The sequence below is a fragment of the Apium graveolens genome, chromosome 3 (genome assembly GCF_009905375.1).
Source record: "Apium graveolens cultivar Ventura chromosome 3, ASM990537v1, whole genome shotgun sequence".
In the NCBI taxonomy this organism is placed as follows: Eukaryota; Viridiplantae; Streptophyta; class Magnoliopsida; order Apiales; family Apiaceae; genus Apium; species Apium graveolens.
The window spans coordinates 80,859,143-80,874,072 of NC_133649.1; the positions used below are offsets into that span (position 1 = coordinate 80,859,143).

The following is a 14,930-nucleotide window of genomic DNA, read 5'->3' on the forward strand; positions in this document are numbered from 1 at the left end:
AGTGAGAGAATTATTTCTAAAGAGTTTAGAAAAAGGATTAATAATTAAAAGGTGTTTTAATTATTAGTGAGAATAATAAAGGGTTAATAATAATAATATTTTATGGGAAAATTTTCAGCTGAAAATTTTGCCTATAAATATAATATTATAGACCCTATTTTTGCCTCAACCAAAAAGATTTACAAAACCCTAATTCTCTCCATCTCCTCCTCCTTCATTACATCATTTTCTTGGTGGATACCGGTGGAGTGCTTCACACTTGAGGGGCAGCTGCTAGGGATTTTTGTTCATCGTTCTTGGATCGCTATTAAAGACCTCCATCTTTCCATTAACGTAAAGCTTCTTAAGGTAAACATACTGAACTACGAATTAAATATTATTTTTCGCATGGATCCTGCGGAGGGTTTCGGTTTTTTTAAGATTTAAATTTACATTTTCGCCGCGTTTATGTGCATAAGGAAGGGTTACTTGACCCCTTTGATTTTGAATCGTATCCTACATGCGAGTCTTGTCTATTGGGTAAAATGACCAAATCTCCATTTAGTGGACATGGAGAGAGGGCTGCAGATTTGCTAGGATTGGTACACACAGATGTACGTGGACCAATGTCTACGCAAGCCATGGGTGGAAAAGTTCAAAGAATATAAACATGAAGTGGAGAAACAAACCAAACACAGTATTATAACTCTTCGATCAGATCGAGGTGGTGAATACTTGAATGGAGAGTTTCTAGATTATCTCAAAGAAAATGGTATAGTCTCCCAATGGACTCCTCCATATACTCCATAGTTAAATGGGGTATCTGAAAGGAGAAAACGAACTTTGTTAGACATGGTTCGGTCCATGATGAACTATGCGAATCCTCCAGTATTCCTATGGGGTTATGCATTGGAAACCTCAGCATATTTACTGAATAAGGTTCCTTCCAAATCTGTTCCTCAAACACCATATGAGATATGGAAAGAAAGGAAACCGAGCCTTAAACACGTTAAGATTTGGGGATGTCCAGCTTATGTCAAGAAAGTTGACCCAGATAAACTGGAATCTCGATCCGTAAAATGTAATTTTGTGGGATATCATAAAGAGACTTTGGGGTATTACTTTTACACCGATCATCGGGTGTTTGTCTCCAGACATGCTACCTTCTTGGAAAAGGAGTTTATCCTTGAAGGAAACAGTGGGAGCAAAATTGAACTTGATGAAGTTCAAGAAGTACAAACTACTATGGATCAAGTGGAAACACCTGTTCAGACTGAACAACCTTCTGTGGAACAGCCCATTCGTAGGACAGGGAGAGTGTCTCGCCAACCTGAGAGGTATTATGGCCTTGTCATTGAGAATGACAATGAGTTGTCAATCATTGATGATGACAACCCTGTGACCTATAATGAGGCTATGAGTAATGTTGACTCAGAGAAATGGCATAGTGCCATGAAATCCGAAATGGAATCTATGTATACCAACCAAGTATGGACTCTAGTTGAGGCGCATGAAGGTGTTAAGCCTATTGGATGCAAGTGGGTATACAAAAGAAAGATTGGAGCAGATGGCCAGGTGTAGACCTATAAGGCCAGGCTCGTGACAAAAGGATTCAAACAAAGGCAAGGGATTGACTTTGATGAAACCTTTTTGCCTGTAGCCCTGTTAAAATCAATTCGGATTTTGCTTGCGATTGCTGCTTACTACGACTATGAGATCTGGCAAATGGACGTGAAAATGTCCTTCCTCAATGGGGAACTTGAGGGGAAAGTGTATATGACACAACCAGAGGGTTTTCTTTCCAAGGGAAATGAACACCTAGTGTGTAAGCTGTTGCGAACCATATATGGTTTAAGGCAAGCTTCTCGTAGATGGAACATCCGTTTTGATGAGACAATCAAAGAGTTTGGTTTTATCAAAAACATAGATGAACCATGTGTCTACAAGAAGGTTAGTGGGAGCGCGGTAACATTTCTTGTATTGTATGTGGATGACATACTTCTTATAGGAAATGATATACCGATGCTACAATCAGTCAAAGTATGGCTATCAAAGAACTTCACCATGAAGGACTTGGCAGAAGCATCCTACATTCTCGGTATGAAGATCTATAGAGATAGATCTAGAAGAATGATAGGTCTTACCCAGGGTACATACATCCAGAAAGTGTTTAAAAGGTTTAGCATGGAAAACTCCAAAAGAGGTCTCATACCGATGAGCCATGGAGTGTCCCTTTCCGAAAAAATGTCTCCTAAGACACCTGAGGAAAGAGAGCGTATGAGTAAGATTCCTTATGCTTCAGCAATAGGATCTATCATGTACGTGATATTGTGTACAAGGCCTGATGTTGCTTATTCAATTAGTGTGATGAGCAGATATCAGTCCAATCCAGGTGAAGACCACTGGAAAACAGTGAAAAACATCCTTAAGTACTTGCGAAGGACTCAGGACATTTTTCTTGTTTTTGGTGGTGAATCTGAGTTGAAAATAGAGGGTTATACTGACTCTAGTTTTCAATCAGAAAGTGATAGCAAATCCATGCCAGGGTACGTGTTTAGTCTGAATGGTGGTGCAATTCAGATTGTTGAAAGAGGAGATGTCAACGTCGAGAGAGTTGACACACATAACAACGTAGCAGACCCACTCACAAAGCCACTTTCTCAGAGTCACTTTGATCGTCATAAAGACAAGATGGGTATTAGATACCAGAGTGATTGGCTTTAGTACAAGTGGGAGATTGAAAGAGATATGTCCTAAGTCCAATCATGTATGCGGATTTAGGAATAACTTTTATGTAATCTGTTTTGATTTCATTGATATTAATAAAAGGCTTGTTTTGTTTTTATTGCGGGCTCGATCTATTTAAATGTTTAAATAAGATATACCACAGTTTGGAGTAAAGCTTTTATGGAATGTGATGAGATCATAATAATGAGACCTAAAAGATGATAACTCTAAACTTAAATAGTTCCTGGTCGTAGGATTACTAACTGGTAATTAATAATCCGCAAAGATCGGTACATACTATGCTTGCTTCATTATGAAGGATGTCTGTTCTCATAGACATTTGTGTGGTGACACTATAGCTAGTATGTAGGTGCTTATTATAGAATAAGTTCACTGAACATGACTCACACAGCTGAACAACTGATGGAGTTCACTCACGTGTCAGCAGTTGTTCACATAGTGATAGTTGTACAAGTATCCTTAGACTTGAGGTCATCATAGTCATCTTGTGTACACTGAACTATGCTTTGGTTTAGTTCTTAGTCTCAAGGGACAATTATAAGGGCTCTACTGGGTATAGAAATTTGTACACGAAGATAGTGTATGATCAATAAAGGATCTACCCCTTCCAGTGAAGGAAGAGAATGTTCAATGTTGATCCACTTATGCTAGTTCAGGAATGTCTGGCCAGAGTGAATGAAATTAGAAAGGAGTTTCTAATTTACATTAAATAGAACTAAGCATAGTGAATGGGAAAGCAAGTGATTAAATAAGATAGGCTTGACACAAGTTCCATGCCTTGTATTTAATCGTGACATTGCAGGGTAGAAGGAATTAATTGTACGGTAACTACTCACTGAATAGGTTCTTGGTATTCTAAGCAGTGAATTCGTATTATCCGGATAGTCGCGATATGCTGAGAAGTATCCCTCACGATGTAGAATAAATATGATTAATTAATTAATCATATTTAATGAATTAGAGAATTTATATAAATAATGATAAAATAGTTTTATTAATATTTATTTCTACTACCGGCTTAATATTGAACCTATAGGGTCACAACATAAAAGAGAATGATTTAATGGTGGAGAAATTAATTAATAATGGCTGATAATTATTTATTTATGAAATAAATAATTAATTGGCAAATTTAATAATTGATTAAATGAGATTTAATTGATTATAAATTAATTAAGAAAAAGGTTCTTAATATTATTAATTAAGAATTTAATTTTTGGAAATTAAATCAAGTGAGAGAATTATTTGTAAAGAGTTTAGAAAAAGGATTAATAATTAAAAGGTGTTTTAATTATTAGTGAGAATAATAAAGGGTTAATAATAATAATATTTTATGGGAAAATTTTCAGCTGAAAATTTTGCCTATAAATATAATATTATAGATCCTATTTTTGCCTCAACCAAAAAGATTTACAAAACCCTAATTCTCTCCATCTCCTCCTCATTCATTACATCGTTTTCTTGGTGAATACTGGTGGAGTGCTTCACACTTGAGCAGCAGCTGCTAGGGATTTCCGTTCATCGTTCTTGGATCGCTATTAAAGACCTCCATCTATCCATTAACGTAAAGCTTCTTAAGGTAAACATACTGAACTACGAATTAAATATTATTTTTCGCATGGATCCTGCAGAGGGTTTCGGTTTTTTTAAGATTTAAATTTACGTTTTTGCTGCGTTTATGTGCTAAAAACCCTTCAGGAGCCCAGGCTCAGGTCCAACCCAGGACCTGGATCATCCCCTAACCAGGGTCCAGCCTTTGACCTGAATCACCTGTCTACCTGGATCCAGCCCAGATCCAGAACCTGGATCATCCCCCAACCAGGGCCCAGCCTATGACCTGGATCACCTGCCTACCTGGATCCAGCCCAGAACCAGAATCACCACGAGGGGGGGTTCCACCAAGCACATGCACGTTCCACAACCCGCCAAGGAAGGGTACGTGGGCACGTGACGATGACAGCTATCAACAACCAACATATCAGACAAATACGGCGCGTGTCAGAAGGCCGTTAGGACACCCTGAAGGTGGTCCTCCCCTGGACACGTGTAGGCAATCCACCCAAGGCAGGCGTCCTCCACCCCCAAGAACCAACAGCCCTGATCTAGAGGGGCCAACCCCTAAACACTATATTTGGGCTATATATACCCCCAAAAATGAAGGGTTTAGGGGTTAGAAAATACTTTCATCACACACACACACTCATATACTCAGCCTATACACACACAACCACCTTTGTCCTCTCTATCTTCATCTTCCCCAACCAGCTTCTTATTCTTACACCGGAGGCCCCGCGGGGACAAAACCCCCCTCCGGTGTTGTTTTGCAGGCTCCCAACAGCAGCTACACCATATTCATACCTTGAAGGTCCAGACACGGCGTCGGAAGGGGCCGCCCCGCTCACCGGAGTTATCATACGTGACTACAGGATTATCTACCCCAACCTTTTTAACAACTTCAATACCTAAAGCTAACATGTGGATACATTCTTAGCGGTAATACATATCCATCTTCAGTAAAAAAAATGCTTACAAAATACTCCCTCCGTCCCTCCCATTTGTTTACACTTTCCTTTTTGGGATGTCCCTTCCAATTCTTTACATTTCAAAATTTTCCAAAAATAGTAAAGTTTTTATAATTTTTAAATTAACTACATCCACTACTTTCCTCCACTATACCCACTTTATACATATAATATTAATCGGTCCCACTACTTTACTCACTTTTTCAACTTTTCTCCACTACTTTATCATTTTTCTTAAACTCCGCGCCCCACCCAAATGTAAATATTTGGGAGGGACGGAGGGAGTAGTAAAGAGTACACTTGTTCCCTGATTACTTGCTCTTTTTACTAAAAAATTATCCAACAGCCAACAGGTGAAAAGGTCGTATTTGCTTTAATTTTATACCAAGTCATATGCGTAGCCACGTTTATGTACGTAATTTATGTGTACTTTCCCGGATCTAGTTTCGCCATCATTTGATCTCATTACAGAAATCTAATAATTTATTTAATTGAAATTGACGAAATATGGTTTAAATTGTTGCGGCAACATTCTTCCCGTATTGGTTGAATTAATTACGCAAATTTGGATTTTGTCTCAACCATCCCAACTACACAGTCTCACTGTTACCTCTTAGTAAACAGCTGACCCCTTTCCCCTCCTGTGGAATATAGGCATAATATTTTCAAACTTTTGTCAAAAATGATCAATTATTCACACAATTAAATAATTTTTGCAAACTTTAACTGCATATTCTTAACCTGCAAACTTTTCAAGTTTAATCCCCTTAACTTGCATACTTATACCGTAATCCAAACATCTATATTAAAAGCTAATCTAATTATTGTAGAGTCACAGAGAACACATATTATCTTTGTCATAAATTTATATAAATATAACGTCATGATAATAAATTTTGTTAGAAAAATATAGTTACTAATAAAACAGGAAAGCAACAATAAATCGAAATCAGAGAAATAATATAATTATGATAAAGTTATATTTATGTATGAAAAATTAATTGTGAAAAATTACTAAACCCGATCCGATCAGAAATTGATAAATTTGAAGTTAGATATTAAAATTTGAATTTGTAATTATAACTGAATTTAATTTTGAAATAAAAAAGTAATTGGATTTTACGAAACAACCAATGCGTTGACATTATTAAAGTTTTATTTGGTGTATAAATACGGAAAACTTGCCGTGTCAAATTTTGTTTTCCGAGGAAACGCCCCACCATACTTGTCTGATCTCTCATTCCTCTTCAACGCCATTACGCCAACCAATACACTAAACCAGTACTCTGTAGTCTGGACCAGTATACAAGATCACCTCTTATATAATATAATCTCGAAAGCAAAGCAGACACAAAAGCCTACAAAACAACACATCAGTAGTTGAAACACAAACTACTCTGGTAACATATTGACCCCCCCCCCCCTGTCTTTATTTTTATTCCTCTGTGAGTTCATTATTCATATTTTCTGTATATGCTTCTTGTCACTTCCTTTCTGTTTAATGCCATAACACAGATAGCTCTGAAAGTTTCACTTCTGATCTATATTTAGCTAGCTCCTCCGAAAATCAGCATTCTTGAGATTATCAATTAACATGTACTATCTCCTATGAGTAATGCTACGTCCAAAGAAACTAATACTGAATTGGATACAGAATGTGGTGGTAGTCAGATTATTCCCTTGTGTTTTTAGATTTACGCGAAAGCAAAATTTTGATGCATGTTGATTTACGTGAGTATTCAATCGACCCTTCGTTTATACTGTGATATATAATAAGATTAGGATTGTTGTAGACCTCTCTGCATATTTTTCATATGCAAGTAATTTACAAATATCTGTTTTATTCCTTTCAGTTATTTTTATATATCTATTTTCCATGTGATATTCTTCTTCAGAAGCTGTCTCCAATTAACTCTCCAACTCGACGTTTCTTTATTAACATTTGAAACTTGAACCCTCATATTTAATCTAATTTATTAACAAACCCTCCGTGGCCTCTTCTTTAAATAGCTTGGAATTGTTTATGACAAAATTGCATGCTGCCAAATTTTGATTAAGCACCCATATAAATAGACTATGATCTGTAATTGAATCACTTCTCGCGTAATTCTTGTAGCAGAGGCATTTGATCAACCCATTCTTGGATTTCAAGATGGCTGGAGTATGCAATAAACAGTTAAAGGTATGCTACCTTGTAAACTTATCGATGCAAGTTTTTCTTTTTTAAGACAATTGTGTTCATAATTTGGAAATTGTCTTGCAGTCTTCGTGGTCGAAGAAAGTAGCGAGAAAATGGCTGAATATACAGAGTGGGGCTGATGAATTTCATTCGGATCACCTCACCAAAGGTATGTTTTAGAACTACATCAGCTTCTTTTATTCGACTTAAAATTCAGGTTTTAATATATTAACGTTACAAAAATTTAGCTATGTTGCAAAGAAGAGATGGACGAATGAGTTATTTGAGCGAAAACAGTTGTGCCATAGTGCCCGAGGAGTTTACCGGTAAGGTCCGGTGGTCCAGAATAGTTTATTTGGTTGTTTTTTGTTATTGATCAAAGAACTGAAAGCGTTTTCAACTAGTTTGCTGGAGCATGTTTTTTTTTGTTTTCTCCAAATGTTTGAAACATGGTTTTGAAAACTACACCACTGCCAATTTGACCAAACATTAGAAATTCTAATCATGAAGTTGACTTCAACACCATTTTTTTTAGGCCTGTCTAAAAATTTTAAAGTTCTTTCAAAAAATTTGAGGTAAAAAACTATAGTCGTGAATGTTGCTCACATACTTCGTGCTTCTGAATCCTTAACCTGTTACTCGTAGTCTATATACTGAAACTTGAACTTCGGTCTCTTATATTAACAGTAGATAAGCATAGGCAAAACTGCAGGAAAATTTTCTATATAGTCTACATATCTTCGTTTGCAATTAAGTTCATAATCAACAGATTAGTAATATTATGATATACTTTATCTAAACTTGTGATCATTCTATTGAGCAGGTGATTGGTTGATAGAAGCAAAGGATGAAAGTATTGGAATTTCAAAACTTATTCCAGAGATACCTGTGATCCACAATCCACTCAATCTCAGGTGAGTTACTATCAGTTTTTAACTTGAATTCCTGTACACAGAAGTCGGCATAGTACTTGCTAATATTATAATGAAACTCGAAATAGTACTTCCTGATATTTTCTAGCGTGACATGAATATGCATATAAATAATACAACTACACTCTAAATTGATTTAAACTAACTACTTGATCAGATCTTCTTTTAACAGTCATACAGACTGAATCCATAATCCTAATATTAAATTAAAAAATATGTCTGCCTGTAAAAATAACAATTAAAAACAAATTAGTATTGGTAATGTAGTGTGTACATAAAGACAAGATACTTGTTTAACTTCAGATATTGTGCAGATGATAAGATTGACCGTAGGAGGCTAATGAGGTGTTAATATCTGTAGGTTGGCGGTGGGGACATGGAATGTAGGAGGAAACTCACCGAATGAGGACTTGAACTTAAACAACTGGCTAACCACTGGTGTCCCAGCTGACATCTATGTTATCGGGTACTATATAATCTACTTTGTCCAAGAATCCAATCCGCTTATATATTTTCTTCATAATTTTCATGTATCTTATGTCGAGTTTATCTGATGGTTCTTGCTAGTGTAAAGTGTTTTTTCTGTAAACTGTTGACCAACTATTTTAAAACTTTGTCAACCCTAATCAGATTTCAGGAGATCGTACCTCTGAATGCTGGAAATGTTCTGGGAGCAGAGGATAGTGGTCCAGCTGCAAAATGGCTTTCAATTATTCGACAAGCTCTAAATAGTCAAAATCCTGGTCCACAACTTCCTGACTATTACAATTGCACCCCTGATGCTGAGGTTAGCGAAGAACGAACATGCCCACTTAGCTCTAGTGAAGAAGATTCACAGAGTCCACCTTGCTGTTCAGGGAGGCAAGACGGTTATACCCTGGTAGCAAGTAAGCAAATGGTGGGACTTTTTCTATGCGTGTGGATTCGCTCAGATTTGCATCATCATATCAGCAATATAAAATTATCCTGTGTCGGAAGAGGCATCATGGGATATCTTGGGAACAAGGTAGTCAAGCGTGCATCCTTCGCTTGTGCTAGATCATTACGGATCAGCTTATGCTAGTTGTTTCTGATTACATGCACAAATACATGGCTACAATCTGTTAATAATATAATTTTTCTTTTTTCTTTTTTAACTGTTGTAGGGGTCTATATCGATGAGTATGACAATGCACAAAACAACATTTTGTTTCGTTTGCACTCACCTGGCTTCCGGACAGAAAGAGGGAGATGAAGTAAAAAGAAATATGGATGTCATGGAGATACTGAAGAAAACTAAATTTCCTCGTTCACGTGGAGTTCCCGAACAAGCAATGTCTCCTGATAGCATTTTGGATCATGAGTAAGCTCTCAATTACTCACTTTCTATTAATCTCAAAAAAGAGAATATAAATTTCATGTACATGTGTTCAGTCTATCTGCTTAAACCGCTGTACATTATTCTATATAATATTTCTTTTTACCAATGTAGTAAGATCATTTGGCTGGGAGATCTAAATTATCGACTGGCATCTGGTGATGACACTAATGAGCTACTCAAGAAAAATGACTGGCGAGCGCTCTTGGAGAAAGATCAGGTAAAACATAATATATTTTACTAATTTTTGGATTATTTTCTAATGTATTTAATGTGTCGTAATCATAATGCTGTTATACTGTCCCTTCTGCGGACTAGTTTAAGCTGAGGGTCAAGCTAGAAGATGAAATGAGTGATCAAGTGTCAATTAAAGAACAAGTAAATGCACTAGTCATTTTTTCTAAAACATGGTCTGGTTACTTGCAGTTAAAAATGGAGCAAAGAGCCGGCCGTATCTTCGAGGGATGGGAAGAAGGTCGAATAAGTTTTCCTCCAACCTATAAATATCTTACCAACTCTGACGATTATGTGGGACAAACCTCCATTTCTAAAGACAAACGGCGAACTCCTGCTTGGTAAGGTTTCATATTGGTCAATTAGCTGTTTCTGTTTATTTACTCTTCATTGCTTATTTTACCTGTATACATATTCGGTACCTCTTTTCACTTACATCACTACATTGTATTAACATTAGAACTTGAATTGTCTATGCTAGTTGTCTATTCTTTACTAGCCAACCAGCAACTAGTATTGTTTTCCCCTCTATTCTCAGTATTTTATATTAAAGTAGTAGGTGTTTTGCACAATTTGAGCAGCTTGCACTAATTGAAATGCATAAATATGTGTCATCAATTAGTAAATATTGATTGATATATAACAACTGTATTTTTTGACATTAACAGGTGTGACAGAATACTGTGGAAAGGAGAAGGAATAAAGCAGATGTGGTATGAAAGGGTTGAGTTTAAGTTCTCAGATCACAGACCAGTCTGTTCACTATTTTCAGTTGAAGTGAATGCACCAAATAAGTTTGAACTCAATAACACATCCAACAAACCTTGCGGGCTACTCTTAGAAGAAGTGTTGTTGCTAAAGGAGCACACACTTGCACAAAATGTGCCTCCCTATGTTTCCGGTCACAGCTTCATTAGTAACAATCCAATGAGAATACGACAACTGCACAAATCCTGACAAAATGTGACTATCTCAGCCGAATGTAGAAGGAATTGCAAGTATGTGCAATGTAGTTTAGCCTCTATATCATTGATACAACGACAATTTGTATACTATTAAGATACTTTCTACCTTTTTGATACTGAGTGATTACCAGTAATCAAATCAATGCTTTTATAAATATTGATGTGTGATCAAGTTCGGGGTGATTAAAGATTCTTGAAACTACAAACATATGTATCTGGTTAAACTGGAATACGTTGTATCATTTATGTGTTCAAGAACTTGGTAGCTTAACATTTGGATTTTAATGTAAGCATGCGGCATGGCCTTTTTTTTAAGGGTACGAAGAACTTGGGCGACTAAGGATGAAGCCTTTTCCTTGTATTCAAACATTATAGTTGAGATGAATTCTCTGATTTTCCCAGGTACAGATCAGTACTTGTGAGTTGTCATATGTTGGGCTGGCGTGTACGCACACATTTACATACATAGATTTGGCATATAGTAATTAGTAAAAAGCAAAACATTTAGAAGGCGCCAGTGATAGAGATTATTATAAAAGTGAAAGAGGAGATATGAATTTTTTTTTAAAAGAAGGAAATATTAAGAAGGTCGTGTTGGACGCGATAATCAAATGTCTATTTGTTAGCTGTTTCAGGTTTTGAACATGATCTTTATTAAGGGATCACTGTAATCTGGAAGTGTGATTATGAGGACTACATCTGCCTGAGAAACTATGTAGTTGATTATTTCATTGGATTATTTACATGTTATAGAAGTGGCTGAATCGATAATTTAAAATAATGCAAGGATTACTTGAATACATACATATACATTGCCAATTCCCTATCCCTTTTCTAGTTTATGTGGTCTGTTAGATTTCCAGAGAGCAAGTTTTTTATACTATTTGCGTTACACTTTTCAATAAACTATCATCTTGTCTGGTTCTCAGTTTTCTTACTTCACCCCCTGCATTTTCTTCAGTAGGTTCATTTATGGTTAGAACCTTTTGGTGCTTCTTATCGTTGTTGTTACTTGCTTCTATGGCATGTTCGTAGCTTGCTGCTTTTTTGTCGTCTATGGGCAGAGACTCAGACTTGTAATCTTTGCTCTTACCCCAAACAACTAGATAAAGTCCTGCAACTATCACAATGGCTCCAATCACCCTGTTAACAAAGTTATAAGCACATAAGTTGATATTTTAATTTTTACAGTTTCTCTTTTTTTCTGCCTAAATCAAAATGAATATTATTGTTTGCAGGCTTATGTACTAATTGAGAGTGAGATCAAAATTTACCTTCCCAGGTACATTTGTTCACCTAGGATGAAGGATCCGAGGACAGCGACAATGATCATGCTTAGTGGATTGAAAGCCGTCACAAAAACAGGTCCTCTGTCTTTCATTATAATCCCTTGCACGTAATAAGCTAGTCCTGAACAAAATACACCCTGCATATTTTACCAAAGGCATTGTAAGATGTCATAAATTTGATGAAAATAAATATTGTTGTAAAAAATCTTTCTTTACACTGTAGACAGCTGCCAGTAGTTTAGTGTCCAAGTTCAAGGACCAAACGGCAGCATTTCCCCTCTCCATTACCAGGGCCACTACAGCCCCCTCAACTGTGCCCATCAGGCATATCCAAGCTGTTAGAGAGAGCTCAGCAGGATATGTTTCTAGTGTGATTGCCTGGTAAACAAGGTAAATTTATAGAAATATAGCAAATTCTATATAATAAAATCTGAACAAGTTCATGTCTACGATAAATCTCACCTGTAGAACCATGAAACAAGCCCAACTAAAGCATCCAACGGTGATCATAAGTGAACCCCTTACTGAATGTTGAAGATCTACTCCACCACTTCCTTGGAGTTGATGAGTTCTTCCTCTTGTCCATATTAAATCAATAACTGGCCCTTTGACAAGTGTCATGAGCATGGCTCCACCTACAGTAGTCAGTGTGCCGCCTACCTTTGCTTGGCTTCTGATACTCTTACATTTAACCTTCTCAAGCCTATGATAGTTCAAATAATAGCAATATCTTGAAACTGGTTTTCGGGAGAAGAATATGAATAGGTCTAGTGTACTTACGTACAAACCCACGAGTAGAAGTGCTTCTTTACGATCTTTTTATAGGAGAACATCTTATTAGAGGAACAACTTAAATAGGTAATATGCACAATAGTGAATAGTTTACCCAAAAATGCAAGCAATGACAAATGTTATGGCAGGTAAGACGTTACACATAGCGGCTGCAAATGTTGCAGTTGTGTTCTTCATCCCCATGATGTAAAGATTCTGGTCAATAACTGGTCTGCAAAATTAAGACGTTTAATAAATAATACATTATTATTTTACAAGATTTGAATAGGATGTTGGTAGTATTAACATACTCTAGTAATCCAAGAAGCATGATCTTTCCAAACATTGCTTTTGTCATTTTAGGTCTTACTTTCCTGTACAAAGAATAATTTCAGATGTCTGCATGCTTAGAGTAACTGAAGAAGCACAGAAAGACAGAAAGACACAACAGACACACACACACATACACACACACACACACACACAGAGAGAGAGAGAGACTTGTCCAGAATGATCGCAAAAGGAGCAATTACGATGGTGGCTATCGCATGACGGTAAACAACAAATACATAATTGCTCATCCCTTCATTTAATGCTGCTTTCGAAAGGATATCCATTCCTGCTAGACCAAATTGCAGGAAAAGAACGGCAAGAAAGGGCTTTGCTCTCATAAACACTTTGCTTGCACACATCTTTTGGAGTTCAAGCAATAGCAGCTTACTACACTAGCTCTCAATGCTAGCCACATTTTATAGTGAATGTGAAACTTACCCCGACCGCTTTTAATAGTTTAATGCTTTACTTCTTTACTCTTAGGTAATCCAGGGGAAAGGGGCTCTATTATACATGTAAAATGCTAATTATTGAGGTATCGTAGAATACTTTCAGGAACGATATCTTGATAATGGCTTCAGTAGACCCCAAAAAACTTTAGTATTTCATCTAGCTTGTGCTTATGGATGACTTGTTTGATGGACTTGCTTTTCCATCGTTGATTAAATTGTCCTTTTAAATTTTAGTTTTTGTTTATGAACGACAAGAAATGTTTAGTATTAAGTACAGTTTGCCACAATGTGTTACATGGACTGGGAATCATGATGGTGAATTATACAAAACTAAAGTTAGTGGTTTATTTGCAGGACATAATGGTGAATCAATGATGTAAGAGCAACCTTTTTCGGAACAGAAACTATATAGGAAGGGAATGCAGGGATTAGTTTAGGCAGGAGCATTATAAATATGGACGCATCCCCTGATTTGAGTTTGCTACTTGATTCCTACGCAAAAGTCTAAAGGCATTTGAATCCCATTATCGGTACTTTGTTCTATTATTATGCTTTATGCAATTATGCATCGGCAATGCACCAAACACTCCACTTCTAAAGTGTAAACCCTTTCTTTATGTCCTCTTGAATCTGATGACTACCCCTCGTTGTAATCTGTTTCTTGTGTGCATTTCTACACAAAAACGATGTTTTGTAATTCAGTTAACAAACATTTAGAATCTTAAACCAGGAACAAGTATCTGAAGACTAATATGGCCCAGAGTTTTCACAAAAACCATCCTCGAGCAGAGGTAAGATAGAGTAAATTTTATGATTTCCAGAATGTGCTTCAGAGTGAGATTTTCACTGTAATTTTTCACGTTTGGATTGAGAACAGGAGGTCAGAAACTAAACTCCATGTAGATCTACTTATTTCTCATTACAAGACATGGAACAGCGACTGTGCAGCTATAGTGACCTAATTGTAACTGTTTTGGTTGCACATGAGTTACTATGTTTTGTCCAACTGTTTATGTAAGAATTACACTAGAAAATATTATCTATACTCTTTATTAATAAACTAAACAATATATAATTTGGTGCTAAAAGTGCTAAAGTACCAAATATTGGTACTTACCTGATATAAGTCGACTTATATTCTCAATAAACTTTGTTTTAACACAAAACGA

At 36.4% G+C, this 14,930-nt stretch overlaps 2 protein-coding genes across 5 annotated transcripts; one reads left to right on the forward strand and one right to left on the reverse strand.

Moving 5' to 3' along the window:
- The first annotated feature begins 6,525 nt into the window (after window positions 1-6,525).
- Window positions 6,526-11,368, forward strand: LOC141710795 (type I inositol polyphosphate 5-phosphatase 8-like). 4 transcript variants are annotated; one of them, XM_074513321.1, is made up of 11 exons: window positions 6,526-6,649; window positions 7,366-7,431; window positions 7,513-7,597; window positions 7,677-7,754; window positions 8,252-8,342; window positions 8,722-8,826; window positions 8,991-9,366; window positions 9,506-9,702; window positions 9,832-9,937; window positions 10,144-10,292; window positions 10,620-11,367. In XM_074513321.1, exons 2-11 carry the CDS (start codon window positions 7,402-7,404, stop codon window positions 10,906-10,908), a joined length of 1,506 nt encoding a protein of 501 aa, XP_074369422.1. In that variant the 5' UTR covers window positions 6,526-6,649; window positions 7,366-7,401; the 3' UTR covers window positions 10,909-11,367. The 4 variants fall into 4 exon arrangements, with proteins under 4 accessions (XP_074369422.1, XP_074369423.1, XP_074369421.1 ...); XM_074513322.1 differs by having other exon boundaries at window positions 6,563-6,649; window positions 7,369-7,431; XM_074513320.1 differs by lacking the exon at window positions 6,526-6,649 and adding an exon at window positions 6,781-6,980 and having other exon boundaries at window positions 10,620-11,368.
- Window positions 11,369-11,616: 248 nt separating this feature from the next.
- LOC141712491 (WAT1-related protein At2g37460-like) lies at window positions 11,617-13,766 on the reverse strand. Its single transcript, XM_074515462.1, has 7 exons — window positions 13,478-13,766; window positions 13,288-13,350; window positions 13,092-13,208; window positions 12,668-12,908; window positions 12,422-12,583; window positions 12,191-12,342; window positions 11,617-12,059 (listed from the first exon to the last, which is right to left on the reverse strand). Exons 1-7 carry the CDS (start codon window positions 13,666-13,668, stop codon window positions 11,792-11,794), a joined length of 1,194 nt encoding a protein of 397 aa, XP_074371563.1. The 5' UTR covers window positions 13,669-13,766; the 3' UTR covers window positions 11,617-11,791.
- Between the last annotated feature and the right edge of the window lie 1,164 nt (window positions 13,767-14,930).

What these genes read in the sequence shown, in the direction of transcription:
- LOC141712491 (XM_074515462.1), bottom strand. Translation starts at nt 13,668, where the DNA reads ATGTGTGCAAGCAAAGTGTTTATGAGAGCAAAGCCCTTTCTTGCCGTT. An exon ending in GTCATTGCTTGCATTTTTGG is followed by an intron (nt 12,909 to 13,091) that starts GTAAACTATTCA and finishes GAACTATCATAG; the next exon opens with GCTTGAGAAGGTTAAATGTA. An exon ending in GAACAAATGTACCTGGGAAG is followed by an intron (nt 12,060 to 12,190) that starts GTAAATTTTGAT and finishes CTTTGTTAACAG; the next exon opens with GGTGATTGGAGCCATTGTGA.
- LOC141710795 (XM_074513320.1), top strand. An exon ending in TATGCAATAAACAGTTAAAG is followed by an intron (nt 7,432 to 7,512) that starts GTATGCTACCTT and finishes ATTGTCTTGCAG; the next exon opens with TCTTCGTGGTCGAAGAAAGT. An exon ending in CGCTCTTGGAGAAAGATCAG is followed by an intron (nt 9,938 to 10,143) that starts GTAAAACATAAT and finishes GGTTACTTGCAG; the next exon opens with TTAAAAATGGAGCAAAGAGC.